Consider the following 18424-nt stretch of genomic DNA (forward strand, 5'->3'; position numbering starts at 1 on the left):
CACAAATCCCCACGCTATGGGAAGTCACACACCTGAGTTTTACCCCAACAGGTTTCCAAAATGCTGGGGACATTGGGGGAGGAGTGGAAAGAAAAGTTAGTATGTAGTGACAAGTCTGCCTGGTAGGCTCTACACATTAATACCTTGAAATTCCTGGTTGGTTGCAGAGCCAAAAAGAGGGTACACTCACACCACACTCCAGAGCCAAAAAGAGGGTACACTCACACCACACTCCCTCAATTTCTCAGAGAATATCATCACTCGATGATCATAAGCATTAGCAAAAAACCAATCACTCAGCCCTTTTAAAAAAAAAAAGCATGGCTCAGCACCTCCGTTCTTTAGAAAACTTCTGATTCATATGAGACTTGGCTATAACTTCTGCTAATTTACTTAGTAATTAATCATTAACTTTGTATAACTTGGTTTTTTGCTGCATGAATCCAAGCAAATCCAAAATGATTTACCACTGCCAGGATTAAACAAACTCTAACAGATTATGTCATCCCCTAGGTATTTTTTTCTCTAGTCAGTGTCTGCTTGATTCCTTAATTTTCACCCCAAATCTGTTATTGGTTGGTGAATGGATCACTAAACCTGAGGGACAGGGTGACTCTCAAAGAAACACACAGTTATCAAACTGGCCAGAGAATAGTTTTAGAGAAGCCCTAAATTTTATTTTAACTTAATACACAAAGGAAAGAAAATCCACCTGTTTCCTTCATGATCTGTAGAAGCAGAGCTACAAAAACTACTGCAAAGGAGGAAACCCAAGGCCCTACGAAAGAGGCCTTCCCTTAGGAAGTTACTAAAATACTCACACTTAGATAAGACATGAAGCTGCCTGGCTCAAACCTGCTGGAAAGAGGAAGAAAAAACCCACTATCTCCCTTGTTCAGCCCATAAATCCTGCATCTGCTTCAGCATCCCAGAGCCTTATTTGCTTCAGTATTTCCTACACCATGTTTGTACTGAAAGCCTTTGTGGATGCAGATTGACACAACTCTTTTAGAAAGCAGTACAGTAGCTGCACAGAACCAGGTCAGGGGCAAATCCTTGGGTCCAGGAACCCCACTGCCAGAAATTTATCCTAAGAACAAAAATTCCCAAAAGCTATATGCAAAAGTATACAGCATTATTAAAACAACACAAAAAGGAGACACCCACATACACACAAAGAATCTAAATGTCCAAGGACAGGGAATGGTTAAGTAACTGATAGACTATTATGTAGTTATTAAAAATCCCAATTATGAAGTCTATGTAGCAACATGAAAAATTACTTACAGTGTTAAGATTAAAATAAAAAACACATACAAAAATGTTGTCAAACTATGACAATGTAAAACTAAGTATCCATTTGAGCCAAGATTAAAAGAGAAAAGTAATTTATGCAGGGTGGTGGGATCACTGGTGTGTTAATTTTTCACAACTTTTGTGTGTGTGTGCTGGTAGACTGCCTTTATAATTTTAAAAAGGGAAAATAAAGAAAAGAACAAAAATTAGAACCACAGGGGAACAGCTGGCAGAGATATATCTATTGCCATCCCATGGGATCAACAGGCTTGCAGGTTTGGTTTCTTGTCCCACCCCACCAAGCCCCAACAAAACACATCTGCCTTCTTAAGAGAGTTCTCACGGAAAATGAAACAGACCGTCCCATTGGGAAGATATCTAATTATGGTAGATACTAATAAAGTGAAATACCAGTTAACTAAATATGAGTGGGCAGAATATCTCGCTGAAATGAGATGTAAAGTTTCTGGACAACAAATGATTGTTTGGTGGAATAAAACTGTTGGAGCCCATAAGCGAGGGGAATATACTGGATATCATTGGAAGCAATCAGCATCCCAATACCAAGTGAACTACTTTGCAGGCTGATCCCAACTATAAGGAAACACCTATGTGGTATTTGCTTTATAAGCTTATCTCCAACTCCCCCCCACCCCCCTTCAGTCTAGGAAAAAAAGATTGAGGGAGAAGGGTGGAATAGATTAGTCTTCTTAAGGTGCTGGGAAAAGCCTGTGGGGGAGGAGGGGTAGTAGTTGGCAGTGTGTGCAAGGATTATCGAGAAGCCTACTACTGTTTAACTCCAAGTCACAGAGGCTTGAAGCAGAGAGATACAACATGAAAGTAATGATGTTCTCCACACAGAGAAATCTCAGGGATTGGCCAAGAATGGTCAGAGGTCAGAGCAAAAGGTATCTTTTGCTAGGAAAATCAGAGCTAATAAATGGTGTGGCAGCTCAACATCAGCAGCAGGAAAAACTTTTATAACCTTTGAATTTTAAATACCAAGGCTGATACTTTTTAAAAGCCAAAGATCAAATCCTGTTTTCTATTTAGCCCTAGTAAGGACAACCAAAATCAGCAGCAATCGATAACTGTTAAAAGACTTACAGTGGGGGACTTTCCTGGTGGTCCAGTGGTTAAGACTCCGTGCTCCCAATGCAGGGGGCCCGAGTTCGATCCCTGATCAGGGAACTAGATCCTGCACGCTGCAACTAAGACCTGGTGCAGCCAAATAAATAAATAAATAAATATTTTTTAAAAAAAGACTCACAGTGTGCCCAAGTGTCTGTATTTCTTTAAACTCTGCTCTAAAGTAAATATCGCATTGTTTATAAGTAGAAAGTAGAAATTAATCAAAATGTACCCTGTTATAAAAGCAAAGGAGAGGGACTTCCTTGATGGTGCAGTGATTAAGAATCTGCCTGCCAACGAAGTGAGAGAGTGGCATTGACATATATACACTACCAAATGTTAAATAGATAGCTAGCGGGAAGCAACCACATAGCACAGTGAGACCAGTTCGGTGCTTCGTGACCACCTAGAGGGGTGGGATAGGGAGGGTGGGAGGGAGATGCAAGAGGGAGGGGATACGGGGATATATGTATATGTATAGCTGATTCACTTTGTTATACAGCAGAAACTAACACAACAATGTCAAGTAATTATACTCCAATAAAGAGGTTAAAAAAAAAAAAAAAGGAATCCGCCTGCCAATGCAGGGGACACAGGTTCGATCCCTGGTCCGGGAAAATCCCACATGCCGCGGCACAACTAAGCCCGTGCGCCACAACTACTGAAGCCCGTGCACCTAGAGCCCATGCTCAACAATAATAGAAGCCACCGCAATAAGAAGCCCACGCACCAAAGAGTAGCCCCTGCTCACTGCAACTAGAGAAAGCCAGCACGCAGCAAAGAAAACCCAACGCAGCCAAAAAAAAACAAAGTAGAAAAAAAAAGCAAAGGAGAAACTGCAAAGAAAAAGACTACCAATAAAAAGTTCTATTCATCAAAAACCTGCCAACACATAGTTAAAAAGCAAACAACCAAAAGGAAGATTTGCAACATATAATAATTACTATCATTAATATCTTTATTAATATGTAAAAGGCCCTTAAAAAGTAGTTAGTAAAAGATAATCAACATATTAGAAAAATAAGCAAAAGTGATGAGCAGGCACTTAAAAAAAGAACAACCACAAACGGACAATTCATACCTAACAAAAGTTGCAACCTCACAAAAAATTAGAGAAACACAAATTGAAATAATGAGAAACATTTTTGGCTTATTAAATTGACCAAAGTTTTCAAAAACTAATAATCCCCAGTGTTGGCAGAGATGTAGCAAAATAAGCATTTTGAAAGTAATAGAAATTGATACAACCTGTCTAAAGAGCAATTTAGCAATACATACATAAGGCTCAATAATTCCACTTCCAGATATTTATCCTAAGGAAATAGAGATGCATGTGACAAAAATAATCATTACAGAATTATTTATAACAAAATTATTTTATAACAAAAAATGAGACACAACCTAAAGTCCCAACAATAGGAAGTTGGTTCAATAAATTATGGTCTATTTACACAATTAAATACTAGGCATCATTATAGATCAATATTTAAGACTATGAGAAATGCTCCTAAAATGAAGAAAAAAGATACTGAAGTGTACACACAGTACAATCTTTATTTAAAACAAAAAAATTTTTTTACTATACATAGTTCTTATGAAAAAGCCTAGAGGAATACTCTAAAATGTCAAAAATATCTCAACAGATAATGAAATTATTTTCTTTCCTTTTTATCTACATTTTCAAATTATTTATTCAAACGATTTATTTCAAATTTTATTGCTTAAGTAATTTTATTAAATTATATTTTTAACCTATGAAAAGAAGAAATTAGGCAGGCCAAAAAAATTTGAGGCACTTGGGGCTTCCCTGATGGTGCAGTGGTTAAGAACCCACCTGCCAATGCAGGGGACACGGGTTCAAGCCCTGGTCCGGGAAGATTCCCACATGCCGCGTAGCACCTAAGCCCCATGCGCCACAACTACCAGCCTGTGCTCTAGAGCCCTCGTGCCTAGAGCCTGAGCTCCACAACAAGAGAAGCCACTGCAATGAGAAGCCCATGCACTGCAATGAAGAGTAGCCCCCACCCACGCAACTAGAGAAAGCCTGCATGCAGCAACGAAGACCCAACGCAGCCAAAGATAAATAAATAAAATAAAATAAATAAATTTATATTAAAAAAAAATTGGGGGAGCTTCTTACAGAGGACTCTAAAAATCATCACTATAAAACTCTTTAAGCACATCTGGCATGACTCAGCAAGGGACTGCCAGCTAGAAAAATCGGTGAAGTAACTTAATTAAAATTAAAGGTGTAGTCAAAATAAAAAGCTTCAGCATACACCAGTGTCTGCAACTTGTTGCAAGCAGCCGAAGTTGGAAAGAGCAAACCACAGACGGCTGCCTGCCTACCTTGCCTGGGGGCAGTCCTCAGGACCCAGAGGTGATGGCCCCTGCCCCATGCCCACAAATACCAGCCTAGGAACCATGGCTCACCCTGCAGAGCACTCAGCAGGGTTTACCCTGAAGCATCTGAACAAGCTAGAGCCACGCATGGTGAGCTCACCCAGTGATCTAGAATGGCCTAGTCAACAGACAAGGCAGGCTCCCCGGTTCTCTGAGCCCTAGGCCAAGAGCAAATTTCACTCAAAGGTGAGAAGGTGGAACCATGCTACGATACATACAACCCCCTTGGGGGTGAACTGGCAGACTGACGCTGTATCCTCTCAGGGTAAGTTTCTATTCAGGGAAGATCTGGAAACTAAAAAAAATGTTAAAGTGAATATAAATACCCAGTATTTATTACAGGGTCTACTAGCTGCCCAGGAAATTTTGCCAAACAGTTAAGTAAACATATCAACTAGGTGAGAGGGAGGGAAGAACACCTTAATTTTAAAACGGCCTCATCAGGCCTAATTAACCTATTCGAATTCTTTGAGGAGATAAAAACAATATGGTTATGGCAGAACTAGTAGGCAGAATTTCTAATGCCAAAATTCCACCAAAAAAACAACACACTGAATTCCATGTTGCATGTATGTTTGTCTTTATGTGATTGTCATTTATGGGAAACCATGAACGACGGTGTTTTTTAACCCATTGACCAGTTCTGGACTGGAGCGCAATGCTTTCATAAATTGCCTAGAATGATAGTTCCCAACCCATTGGGGACCCAACTTCATATCCACAAATATGTTCCCAATGACCAGCCATTAAAAACACCATTACTGAATGAGAGTCCATGAAAAAATTAATTTGAAAAGGAGGTCTCAATGCTTTGGTAACCAATAATCTAGCAGAAGAACATTAGGTTGTAAGATTCATGAGGGAAGAGACTTATCTGTCTCATTCACCACTCATTCTCCATTAGGCAGTCAATAAATATTTGTTGAAGCAATAAAATGAAACCTTCAAGACTGCAAATGGCCTAAAAGCTGTTCCAGAAATGAAAATGCGAAATTAAAAGACAAGTTCTAAGGAGGCTGTATGAATAGGCGAAATTATGGCAAAGTAGCATTAGTGAAAGCAAATGTGAAGGAACGTTTAGGGAAAAGCAATTCCAATTATACTAGAATATATATGGTTATGGTTATGGTTAGAATAATGGGTTCTAAGCTAAACTGTTCAATAAAGAAGCATCAGCTTAGACTGTTCCCTTAAGACACCACGTTGCATGTTTCATCGCAAAAGGCCCAGAAAACACTGGGCATTATCAGAAAGGACACTGGAAACAAAATAAAACTTGTGATCCTGCCCTTATTCACAATCACTCAGTGTCCACAGAGAGATGTGCTGAGCAGTTTTGGCTCCCCACACTTTAAGAAAGATGTACCAGGGCTTCCCTGGTGGCGCAGTGGTTGAGAATCTGCCTGCTAATGCAGGGGACACGGGTTCGAGCCCTGGTCTGGGGGGATCACACATACCGCGGAGCAACTAGGCCCGTGAGCCACAACTACTGAGCCTGCGCGTCTGGAGCCTGTGCTCTGCAACAAGAGAGGCCGTAATAGTGAGAGGCCCTTACACCGTGATGAAGAGTGGCCCCTGCTTGGCACAACTAGAGTAAGCCCTCGCACAGAAACAAAGACCCAACACAGCAAAAATAAATTAATTAATTAATAAACTCCTACCCCCAACATCTTCTTAAAAAAAAAAAAAGAGAAAGATGTACGAGAGTTGGAAAAGGTCCTGAGAAATGAGACTGAGTAGATGGAAGAGCTTTCTAATAAGAGCCTAAAAATTAGAACTCTATTTTATTCTAGAGAGATGAAGATTTAGGGGAAAGGGGGAACATAATTGAAGTATAGGTTTGTTCATCAAACCTCAAACACTAGAGAGCAGAGGGCAGCATTTTTGAAGTTTGAAGTAAATAAAAGATATAGACCAAAACCAACAACAACAACTTAATCCATTAGTCAGAAAATATACTGATATTGTTAAAGGTAAAATATATAAATGTAGTAACATCCACACTTATTCAAATCTATAATTTTTTTTTAAAGGCTCTGAGAAACTAAAAACAAGGAATTGTCACTAAATCCATGAGCTTTCTTTCCCTCAGCACTGAAGCCTTTGAATTTCAAATAACGTTAAACTTGGTCACCTGTTTTTCTTTTTCTTTTTTTTTTTTTTTTTTTTTTTTTGCGGTACGCGGGCCTCTCACTGTTGTGGCCTCTCCCGTTGCGGAGCACAGGCTCCGGATGCGCAGGCTCAGTGGCCATGGCTCACGGGCTCAGCCGCTCCATGGCACGTGGGATCTTCCTGGACCGGGGCACGAACCCATGTGCCCTGCATCGGCAGGCGGACTCTCAACCACTGCGCCACCAGGGAAGCCCCACCTGTTTTTCTTAATAATATTAAGTTCAGCAATAACAGAACATCAAGGGGGCAGATACACTCCAAATTTAAGAAAAGTCTGATCTCTATTCAGTATATTCTGTCTAATGAAACACGGAAACAAATAACATCACAGATTTATACGATGAAAATGAAAGACCACATGATTTAGGGAATACTGGGCTGTGAAACAACAAAATTGTTTCCTTTTATTTGCCACCTTGTTGGATGAGGACTAGAAGGAAGGATGAGTATGTATGTTTTACAACCTGTAGGTGAACTCTTTACCCTACTGCCCCACATGACTGAATATGGCGTAGATATTGACATAAACTGTGTTCCATTATTGTTATAACAGTTAAGAGTTTAAAAATGGATAAATAGGGACTTCCCTGGTGGCGCAGTGGTTAAGAATCTGCCTGCCAATGCAGGGGACGCAGGTTCGAGCCCTGGTCCAGGAAGATCCCACATGCCGCGGCGCAACTAAGCCCACGCACCACAACTACTGAGCCTGCGCTCTAGAGCCCGCGAGCCACAACTACTGAGCCCGCGTACCACAATTACTGAAGCCCACACACGTAGGGCCTGTGCTCCACAACAAGAGAAGCCACCGCCATGAGAAGCCCGTGCACCACAACGAAGAGTAGCCCCCACTCGCCACAACCAGAGAAAAGCCCACATGCAGCAACAAAGACCCAATGCAGCCAAAAATAAAATAAATTTATAAAAATAAATAAATAAATAAAAATGGATAAATAAAATTTCCCCCAGCTTTCTATTTCAGAAGAAACATCCCAGGGGATAATAAAGCAAAAAATAACTCAAACTGTATGAGACACAGAGAGAGAGAGAGAGAGAGAGAGAGAGAGAGAGATTATTTAGCAGACCCTAAGAAAGTACTTGAGTTTGTTCCCAGGTGGGAGAACTTCTGTACCAGGAATGGAAACTGGGCAAGGGGAAAGAGAGAATGAGCAAGCAAGCACAAGAGCAAGCTGCTACTCCCATGACTTGCAGGAACTTCAATCTGGACTCTGGCTGGAACACTGATCAGAAAGAGACACTGCTTCTATGGGTGGTGGAGAAGGGAGCTCAGTGAAACTTTAGCTGGATCAAAGGGAACAGAAAAAAAGAGTTCCTGGACCCAGAATGAAGCCCCAGACTGGGAATAGTAGAGCTAAAAGAATAAGAAATTGTGAACCACGGAGAACTAGCTTTCACCCCTATGCTGTCACCAATTACCTATGTAAGGATCTTAGGCAGGCCTTGGTTTAATATGTAAAGTTAAACTAACCTGAAGGGTCTCTGAGACCTTGAACAGGCTAGGCTACAACAGCTGGGCAAATTAATCTAGAACTATTGGATTTCTACATAAAACTTAAGTCCTAAAGTAGACAAGCAGACTCTCTGCCACATACATACTACTGCCCTCCTGAATACACATCTGAGGCCTTCTTATAGGTCTAAGTGATCCCAAGTCACAGACGTTCTGAGTCAATCAGTGGTCAATGCTTCATTTCATGAGGCACCTGGCATTCTAATCATTAGCAAAGAACAGCCCAAAGAGATTCTCAGCAGTATTCAAGAAAACAGGTGCCCCAACAGACCCAGGCAAAACAACAAAGCGTTTCACTTGTCTTTTCCTCTATCTGGTCTTAGTCCTGCCAATGCATATTTTGCCAGAATGGTTGCTGTAAAACACTTATCTGATCACAGAGACGTCCCAGTTCAAAATCCCCATCACCTTCAGTAAGTAAACTCTTCTTCCAGCGTGCAGAAGCCATTCCCATCTGGTCTGTGTCCACCTCTCCAGCCACTTCCCAGGGTACATTTCAGTCACTGGTGTCAGAGCTTGAGCTGTTCCTCCTGAGTGGCCCCAAACATAAATCTGCCCGAGAACTCCTCATCCCCAAGCTCCTGTTCCAGGGCCCCTCCTCCTGGATGCCTTCTCTGAGTCCTCTGCCCTTCCCTTCCTCCCTTCCTCTATGGCAGCACTTCCCACAGTAGGCTGGGATCCTAAGTTTTCTCATCAGTCTGTGAGTCTCCCGAAAATCGGGGTCATATCCTTTACCTCTATGCCCAGGGCCTAACACACCTAGTTCCCAATGTTATGGGGGTTGTCACTGCTCCCACCCCTCCCAGAACCTTTCCTTGAAGCCTCTCCAAACCCTGGCTGATACACCTGTCCCTGCCTGCCCTGCCCAAGATGTCTGTCACCCAGAGGCAGCTTCTCTTCTCCCTGTCTAAGCCCTTCCACCCCAACCAAAAATTCCATTTCCCAAGAACAGAATTGCATTGCAAGCATTCTAACAAGACTCACAGGATGTTAGAGCTGAAGTGGACCTCAGAAATGACCTGGTCCAGTGGCTTCCAAATGCCCGTCTGCAGACTGCTGCTGGACTGACTGCAAAAGAATAACATGGGGAGTGACTTTAAAACACAGAATCCCAGGCTCCACTGTGGAAATTCTGATTCAGTAGGCCTGGGATGGATCCCTGCATTTTTTTAAAAAGCTTCCCAGTTGATTCCAGGGCACTGGTCTAGTCCAACCTCTTCATTTTATACATGAAGAACTGAGGCTCAGAAAGGGGAAGTTCATCCATCAAATAATTACCAAATGCCAAGACTTATGCCAGGCACTGAGGACACAAAGGGAAGGCCCAGACCCTGTTTTTGAGTGCCCTCCCCTCCACAACCCACTGAAAACACCTCTCAACCACATACCTGTGAGTGCCACCAAAAAGGCTCATCAAGGGGACACAGGCTTCCTACAAGCAAGGAAGGGAAAGGGACTTTCTCTGACTGCCCTTGTCAGAAGTCATCTCATCCTCCCTTGTGCTCCCTTTTGTTTTACTTATTTCTCCTCATAATTTTCTACCTTTAATGTAGTACCTTCAAACTACCTTTAATGTAGCTTACCAGTAAAATGTTCTCTCTTCTGCTATTTCATAAGCCCCTCGACAGGCACTCACTGAATCATTAATTAATTGGTATCCCTCGATTCTAGACTTGGATTTCTACTTGGATAGGCATCTCAAATCTAATATGTCCAAAATCTAACTCTTGGATTTCCTCCTACATTCTTTCTCATTTCAGTAAATGACAACTCAGTCCTTCCAGTTGCTTGGGCCAAACCTTGGCATCTTTGAGTCCTCTCTTTCCCTCATACCCTTAATCCAATCCATAAGCAAATCCCGTCAACTCTACTTCCAAAATGTAACCAAATCCAACCATTTCTCACCACCTCCAACCATCTTCTTTTCTCTCCTGGATTCCCACAAAAGCCTGATGACTGGTCTCCTTGTCTCTCCTCTTTGCCTCTACTACTCACTTGCAACACAGCAGCCAGAGTGCTGCTTTTAAATCATCCACCAGATCATGTTCCTCCTCTCCTTAAAACCCTTCAACACCGTCCCACCTCACGCAGAGTAAAATCCAGTCTTCACCCCAGCCTACATGGCCAGGACGATCTAACCACCCTCTGTCTCCTATACCTCTCTGTTGCCAGTCTGCTCCAGACTCCTTACTGCTCCTCAACCAAGCAGGGCATACTCCTGCTCAGAGCCTCTGCACTTACTATCCCCTCTGCTTGGAATGTTCTTCCCCTCAGATCTCTGTGGGCCCACTCCTCACTTCCTTCAGGTCTTTATTCAAACACCACTTTGTCAGGAGCCTTCTATGACCATTGTGCATAAGATACCAATCCCCACCCTCACCATCAATCTCTGTCCCTTTAGTCTGCTTTGTTTTTCTTCACAGCCCTTATAGCATCTGACACATTATATAACTGCTCATTTATTTATTTTCTGTGTGTAAGCTCCACTATGTTTACTAGACGGTAATCCACCATTAGAAAGGGGGAATGATGTGACAGGCTCATCTGTCCAGAACGAAGATTGTTCAAGGATAGTCACAGATTCCTAAGCAAGTTTATTACCGGTCAAGCAGCTGGCAAATTTGCTACAGTGTTTGTATTTAGCTTTTGAAAACTTTTTATAAATAGAGAGACCTTGAGTGGTGATGGGGCCTTGCCAGTGGGAAAGGGTCTATCTGAAGTCACACTTGTCTATGAACCCTAGGCCCCTGCAGGACTAAGTTAAATATTATATTTTATTGGTGTTAAGTGCCTACTGGCCATTGTCCCCACAATAAGGTCATCTGTCTTGAGGACTGGATCAGTGTGACGCCAGTGGAGGGGGAAGGCTAGCTCTGAGAACCGCAGGGAAGAGGAGAACACAAGGTGGTCTTGAGTCTTAAGACAAGAGGATACAACTCTGTGAATATACCAAAACCCATTGAATTACGCACTTTAAATGGGTAAACTATATGGCACGTGAATTACATCTCAATAAAGCTGTTAGATTTTTAGAAAAGATAAAAAGGAAGAAAAGAGGATAGAACTGAAAGGAATTGGGATTATAAAAGACTGTACAACTGACTGGGATGATACAAGTGGAAACTAGGCATAGGCAACAAAGTTTAAGCAGAGCTAAGAACTGAGATAAAAACTGATACTTTGTAACCAGTACCCCCTTTTCCTTTCATTACTTGAAACAGAGCTCAGCACTAAGGGACACTGCACTTTGTTAAAAGGGAAAAAGACCCAGAGACAGAAAAAAGAGAGATAGGACTCCTCTTGTTCACACACCATCCTTGAGGAGTTTCCCCCCACTGAACTTTGTAAAAGCATCATCTCTTGGTAGTAGGGATCCCCAAATTTAGGTAGGAAGCCAGTAGCCTCAGACCTGCTGGGAACCAAGCCTCCACTCCCCAAATAAAAGGGCCCCAGAAAAGAAAAAGTGGGCATTCCGCAGATCACTCCTTCCCCAGCTCTGGTACCCCTGTGTTTGGTGGCTCTGGGTGTGCCACCAATCTCATCTACCACAGGCAAACCACAGTCCCAAATATCCCGAAATTAAAAGGTTGGGGTGGGGGCCAAATGTACTATTAGTATCGGGGTGTCTCTTCAGTTCCCTTAGGTCACTAAGGAGTTTAGGAGCTGCTGAGTCAAGGGCCTGGTAAAGGATGCCTCTCCCAGGTACTCTACTCTCACTCCCCTTTTCTTTTTCTCACACCTCCACACCTCCACACACACACACACACACACACACACACACACACACACACACACACACACACACACACACACACACACACACACACACACACACTCTTCTCCTTCCTGTTCCTCTCTCTCCCCCTACTCCTTCCTCCATGCCCCTCTCCATTCCTCCATCCCTTTCTCTCTTCCCCCCTCTTGTCTCCCTCACAGATGTTCTTCTTTATCCCCTTCTTCCTCTCTCTTCTCTCCTTCCCCTCTCAAAAGAGATCTGGGTGCGCTCTTTCACCATGACTGCTCAGACCCAAGTGCAGCCAGCCTCCTGCAGGAAAGCAGGGCGCCAGCCACGGCAGCTTTTCACCAACAACCCAGCATGGCAACGGACCCAACATCCAGGTATCTGCAATGTGTGCCCACTGCATATGTCCCTGGTGATCCAAGGGAATGACAGAAAATAACGTGTTCAAAGGACATCCCTATGTGCCCTTCCACCATCAGAAAAAATGGAATATCTTTTTAAGATATCTGTGAAATGTTCACAGATAAAATGATGTGATATCTGGGATCTGCCTCAAAATAACACAGGGCAGGAGGAAGAGAGCAGGGAGGGCATGTATAAATGAGACAAGATTGGCCATGAAATGATAACTGTTGGATCTGCATGAGGAGTACATGGGAGTTTATCATGTTATTTTTCTCTACATATGCACATTTCAGCACACTAGGAACCAGACTCTTGGATAGTGGACTCTATGGGTGCAACTAGCTAACCACCAAGATCACACCCATTAGGATGGCTATTATCAAACAAAACAGAAAATAGCAAGTGTTGGTGAGAATGTGGTGGAGAAACTGGAATCCTTGTGAATCGCTGGTGGGAATGTACTGTAGCCACTATGGAAAACAGCATGGCAGTTCCTAAGAAAAATTACACATAGTGGATATAACACTTCCACTTCTAGGTATATACCCAAAAGAATTCAAAGGGGTCTCAAAGAGGTATTTGTACATCTATGTTCATAGCAACATTATTCACAATATCCAAAAGGTGAAAACAACCCAAGTATTCATCAATGGATGAATGGATAAACAAAATGTGACATAAATATAAAAGGGAATATTATTCAGCCTTTAAAAAGGAATGAAGTTCTGATACATGCTAAAACATAGATGAACCTTAAAGGCATTATGCTAAATGAAATAAGCCATATACAAAAGGACAAATATCGTCTGATTCCACTGATAATGAGGTACCTAGAGCAGTCAATTTCATAGAGACAAAAAGTAGAACAGTGGTTACCAGGGGATAAAGGGGAGAAAGGAAAAGGGGTTGTTATATAATGGGTGAAGAGTTTCAGTTTGGGATGATGAAAAGGTTCTAGAGATGGACGGTGGTGATGGTTATGTGAATGTCCTTAATGCCACTGAACAGTACATTTGAAAATAGTTAAAATGGTGTAAATCAACTATACTTCAATAAAAATAATAACAAAAACACTAATAAAAAATCCTTGGATACCCTTAAAATATGGTTAAAATGGTCAATTTTCTTATGTATGTTTTACCACAATTTTTAAAAATAATGATAACTACCAAGGAACATTGAAAAAAAAAAAAAACCACTTGTGTCCAAACTCTCAGCTCTTCAAGGCCAGCTCAGGTCAGCCTAGACATCATACCTCAGTGAGGTTCTCAAAACAAGGGTGTGGTGAATATTGCTGGGAGTGTACAGCTGTGGAGAAAGGAATAACTTCTACCTATAGGCACATGGTCTAGTTTCCAAACACCACCTAAGGAAAGAAGAAAAATAAAATGTTTTTTAATAGGTCTGAAGGCAAATGTAATTAAAGTAAGTTAATAATAATAAAGTGTAGGTCAGACCCTGAGAAGACTCTCCAAACCTAATTCAAAGCGGGCCTCAAATGTAGTCAAAGATAGTACTATCCCCAGTCCCAGATCTTCTCCCTTTCGCCTAGCATAGTGTGCTGGTTCAGAGCCCAGACTTTACGTGGGTTCAAATCCCAGTTCTACTACTTACTAGCCATGTGACCTTGGCCAGGTTCCTCCACCTCTGTGTCTCAGTTTCCCCATAAGTAAAATGGGGGTTATAGGGGTTAAATGAGTTAGTATTTGTAAAGCTCTTACAACACTGCCTTAAACATAGCAAATACACATGTTTGTTAAGTATTCTGCCACCAACCTCAGTGGCCAGCAAGCTTTACCTCATAATTTTTCAGAGTGCCCCTGCAGACCACTGAATCCCTAAACGTCAGGCTGACTGGATGCATGCACAGGGGACAGAGACAGGGCAAGTGAAGGTCGGTTACCCCTCCTCACAGCTCATCCTCCAGTGCTCAGGAGGGCTGAAGAAGCAGAGGATCAAGGAGTGAGCAAGGGGACCAAGGGGCAGGTAGGCTGGGGGAAAGTCACAGGTGGGGGAGAGGCAGGGAAGGGACAAGCACCAAGCAGGGGATGAGAATAAGAGAAGACATGGGGAAAGCTGGCAGACCCTTTTTTTTTTTTTTTTAATCTAAGTGGTCCTCAATTGTAACTGGACATCAGAATCACCTTGGGAACTTTGGAAACTACTAATGCTTGGCCATAACCTCCCAAGATTCCAATTTTAGAGGCCCGTGTGGAGAAACTAGTTAACAGTCCATCAGGTGCATGTACCCACAAATGACAGAATAAAGAGGCTCTTTTCTAATTCCTCTCACTCTCACTGTAATTCTGCGTTCCCTCGCTTGACTTCATTTGTCTTAACTTTGACAGACCAGCATTTATTTGGATTCTAAATAGAGATATAGACAATATTAATGGAAAAACTTACAAGGGAATGGAAGGAAACTCATTATTCCAATTCTATAGAAGGGAAATACAGAAAACTTTTTTCCTTTTCTTATTTGGATCTTCACATTTCAAAACATAAACTAACAAGCAGACCCTGTGCTGTCCAGATGAGGATAAAGTCAGAAACCAGGGGATGGGGTAGGGAGTGTCTTAGATCTGATGACCAAAATAAGTTAGTTCTGAGGTGCTCCAATGAGTGTGCCTGATTATTTATTCCAGGGTAACCTCAGTTCCTGCAGACACTGGATTCTTTAGGGTTATTCAGACCATCTCTGGTGCCCAATAACACAGTTTGGCTGCAGAGAGGGGCTGGCAAACCTGAGAATCAGGCTCCACTGGCCCAGGCTGGCTGCTTCTCTCAGGCCACATACACACATGTGGATTTATAGGAACTTTACAGTTTATATAACACTATTGCCACTTCACAGGGAACTCGCCAGAACCAAGACTAATACTGAGGCTCCTGCTTGCCTCCAACAACCAGACTGCCCTTCCACTCAGGAATTCTGAACCAGGAGGTCTGACTTCACATTTCAGTTTCCCAACATCCTCATCTTCCCAAGGTGCTACTGCATATGGCACACATTTTCCTTCAACTGGTATTGAGACATTCACTACAGCCCTTGCCACAATTATGACACACCTTAGGGTGTTGTAAGACTGAGATTAGGAAACAACGTACTAGAACACTGTTCTGGATTAGAGGTTCTTCCAACACCAGAAAGATTAAGAGCCCAAGAGATTCTAGGAAACCATTAAATTTAAGCTGCTAACTCTACAAGCAAGGAAATGAAGGCCCAGAGAGGTGAGGTAATCAAATGAGATAAAGTACATAAACTGGAGAGTTTTTATTACTGTGAAAGATTCCTGTTATTCCTGGCAACATGACTGGCCCTGCCTTAGCTTCCCAGAGGGCCTGAAGTCTCCTACTCACAGTTACCCATTCAAATCTCTCCATCAAACACCCAGTATAAGGCTTATTAACCCGCAGACTAGTGATTCTAGCCCTGGAAGCACATTAGAAACACATGGGGAGCAGTGCTAATACCTAACTCCACCTCAGGCCAATTAAATCAGAATCTTCAGGGGTGGGGCTGAGCATTTTTTAGAAAACAACCTAGAGGACTGATGTTGTCTGGGGCTGGGAACCACAGTCTTTAGACCAAAGTATAGTCCAGGGACCACTGGCCTCAAAAATCACCCCCAAATCTTGTTAATGATGCAGACTTCTAAGTCCACCTGCAGACTGACTCAATAGAAATAAAGTGGGTCTCGGGACTTCCCTGGTGGCGCAGTGGTTAAGAATCCGCCTGCCAATGCAGGGGACACGGATTTGAGCCCTGGGTCCGGGAAAAGCCCGCATGCCGCAGAGCAACTAAGCCCGCAAGCCACAACTACTGAGCCCTCGTGCCACAACTACTGAAGCCCGCGTGCCTAGAGCCCGTGCTCTGCAACGAGAAGCCATGGCAATGAGAAGCACACGTGCCGCAACGAAGAGTAGCCCCTACTCGCCGCAACTAGAGAAAGCTCATGCGCAGCAATGAAGACCCAACGCAGCAAAAATAAATAAATTTTTAAAAAAAGAAGAAAGAAAGTGGGTCTCAGGAATCTGAAGCTGTGACAGTCACCCAGTGGTTAGAGAATTACAGCAGTGGCACTGAGTGAGTCTCAGAAGTCACACCTGTGCTCCGGCTGACCCTGGAGTCCTGGATGGCCCCAGTAGCTGGCCTGGGAAAGGTTCCCAGATGATTCAGACTCTGGTGCCCACTCTAAGCTAAGAGCCCCTGCAGAAGCCCCACTGCTTCAATCACCAGCAGCTGTGGCAAACCTTTCAAAAACAGAGCTGGAGTCCATCGTGGTTCTACACAGCCACCTGGGGCTTCCCATCTCACTCAGAGCTTCGGTTCAGGCCCCCACTAGGATTTACAAGCCCAGTGGGACCACCTTGGCCTCCTCTCCTATACCTTCCTCCTCCTCACTCCAGTTTTTCTCTCCACCCTGACTGCTCTTCCCTCAGATAAATGCATGGCTCCCTCTCTTACTCCTTCAGAACTCTGTTCAAACGTCCATTATCAGTGAGGCTTCCTTACTTAAAGCAGAAAATCTGCCTCCCCACCAAACCTCTCTATCTTCCATCCCAGCTTTGCTGTTTTTCTCTGTAATACTTTTCACCATCTCTCATACTTTATGTTTTACTTGTTTATTATCTATAAGACCTCACACACTGGATTACAAGCTCCATGAAAGTAAGATTTTTGTTTATTTTGTTCCCGGTTATAGTCCCAGTGCCTATAGTGCCTGGCACAGAGCAGGCACTGAAATATTTATTCTAGGAATTAATACATCAGGAACACCAATCTCAAAACATAACTTGTACCAAAAGATCAAAGAAGCTGATTATACCGAAATCACTTCTCCACTGATCTCATCTTGGCAGAAGCCTTTTTAAAAACAGGCTAGAGGCCTAATGAAACAGAAACCATTTAGAAATAAGTACTTCCCGTCAATTAATCCAATCCAAATGGGTTTGTCAGTCAAAGACAATTTGTTCCGAGGAACAGATAAAACTATGGAGGCAGAAAATGGAGTTGAAAGAAGGTAATCGAACAAATAGATTTCACATACTGTCCTGGTATATGTGTAGGTTCAGAAGAAAACCTGAGAGCACTTACAGCTACTCTCAGACAGGAAAGTTTCCAGCGGACCAGAAAGGACAGGCTCCCATCCAGGGTTACAGTCGGTGAGATGCAGGCCCAGTGCAGGATATGACGGCCCGCTTCCCACCAGATCCATCAACCTAATGAACCTGGAGAGGACCCGTCCTCTTTCCCTTGTGCCTGCTTTCCCCACCTGCTTCCAAAACTCATTTGAAACCATGGACAGTACTTTAAGCTCTACCAAGTCGGGAGCACTAGAAGCTTTTATCAAGGCCACACAGCAGCTGGGGAGAATTCTGCCATTACTAAGTCTCACAGATGTCATCTGTTCTGCTCCATGTCTCCATGCTTGTCCTTGTTACCGCTTTCCTCGCCACCTCTGGTCTCTTCCCACAGTCATCCTACACGTCTAAGACCAATCTTCCCCATCACCATTTTCACGGGTCATTCACTCTGCTCAAAAACTTACAATAATTTCCTGTAGCCGATCACATCAGCTCCAACCCTCGGGCCAGACTTTTGAGAACCTGTCCTCTAGGCCTAGACTTTAAATTTCAGGAGCTGCTTCTTCACCCACCTCAAAGCACCAAATCACTGCCTTCACCTTCAACAGCACCAGTAAGAGATGAGACCCTAGAGCCTGGAACAGACTGGACCACATCTC

The 18424-nt window shown here is 43.0% G+C and overlaps 1 protein-coding gene across 2 annotated transcripts in view; it reads right to left on the reverse strand.

Moving 5' to 3' along the window:
- The window catches only part of ZNF592 (zinc finger protein 592), a 59561-nt gene that overhangs the window by 32290 nt on the left and 8847 nt on the right, over nucleotides 1–18424 (reverse strand). Inside the window, exons 2-3 of one of the 2 annotated variants that reach the window (XM_060005364.1) lie at nucleotides 9919–9962; nucleotides 9515–9598 (exon numbers count right to left, since the gene is read on the reverse strand). In XM_060005364.1, the coding sequence (XP_059861347.1) occupies nucleotides 9515–9598; nucleotides 9919–9944 (110 nt within the window). In that variant the 5' untranslated portion in view covers nucleotides 9945–9962. The remainder of the gene's footprint in view (nucleotides 1–9514; nucleotides 9599–9918; nucleotides 9963–18424) is intronic. The other variant, XM_060005366.2, reaches the window with a different exon arrangement.

The sequence above is a fragment of the Delphinus delphis genome, chromosome 2 (assembly GCF_949987515.2).
Source record: "Delphinus delphis chromosome 2, mDelDel1.2, whole genome shotgun sequence".
Taxonomy (NCBI): domain Eukaryota; kingdom Metazoa; phylum Chordata; class Mammalia; order Artiodactyla; family Delphinidae; genus Delphinus; species Delphinus delphis.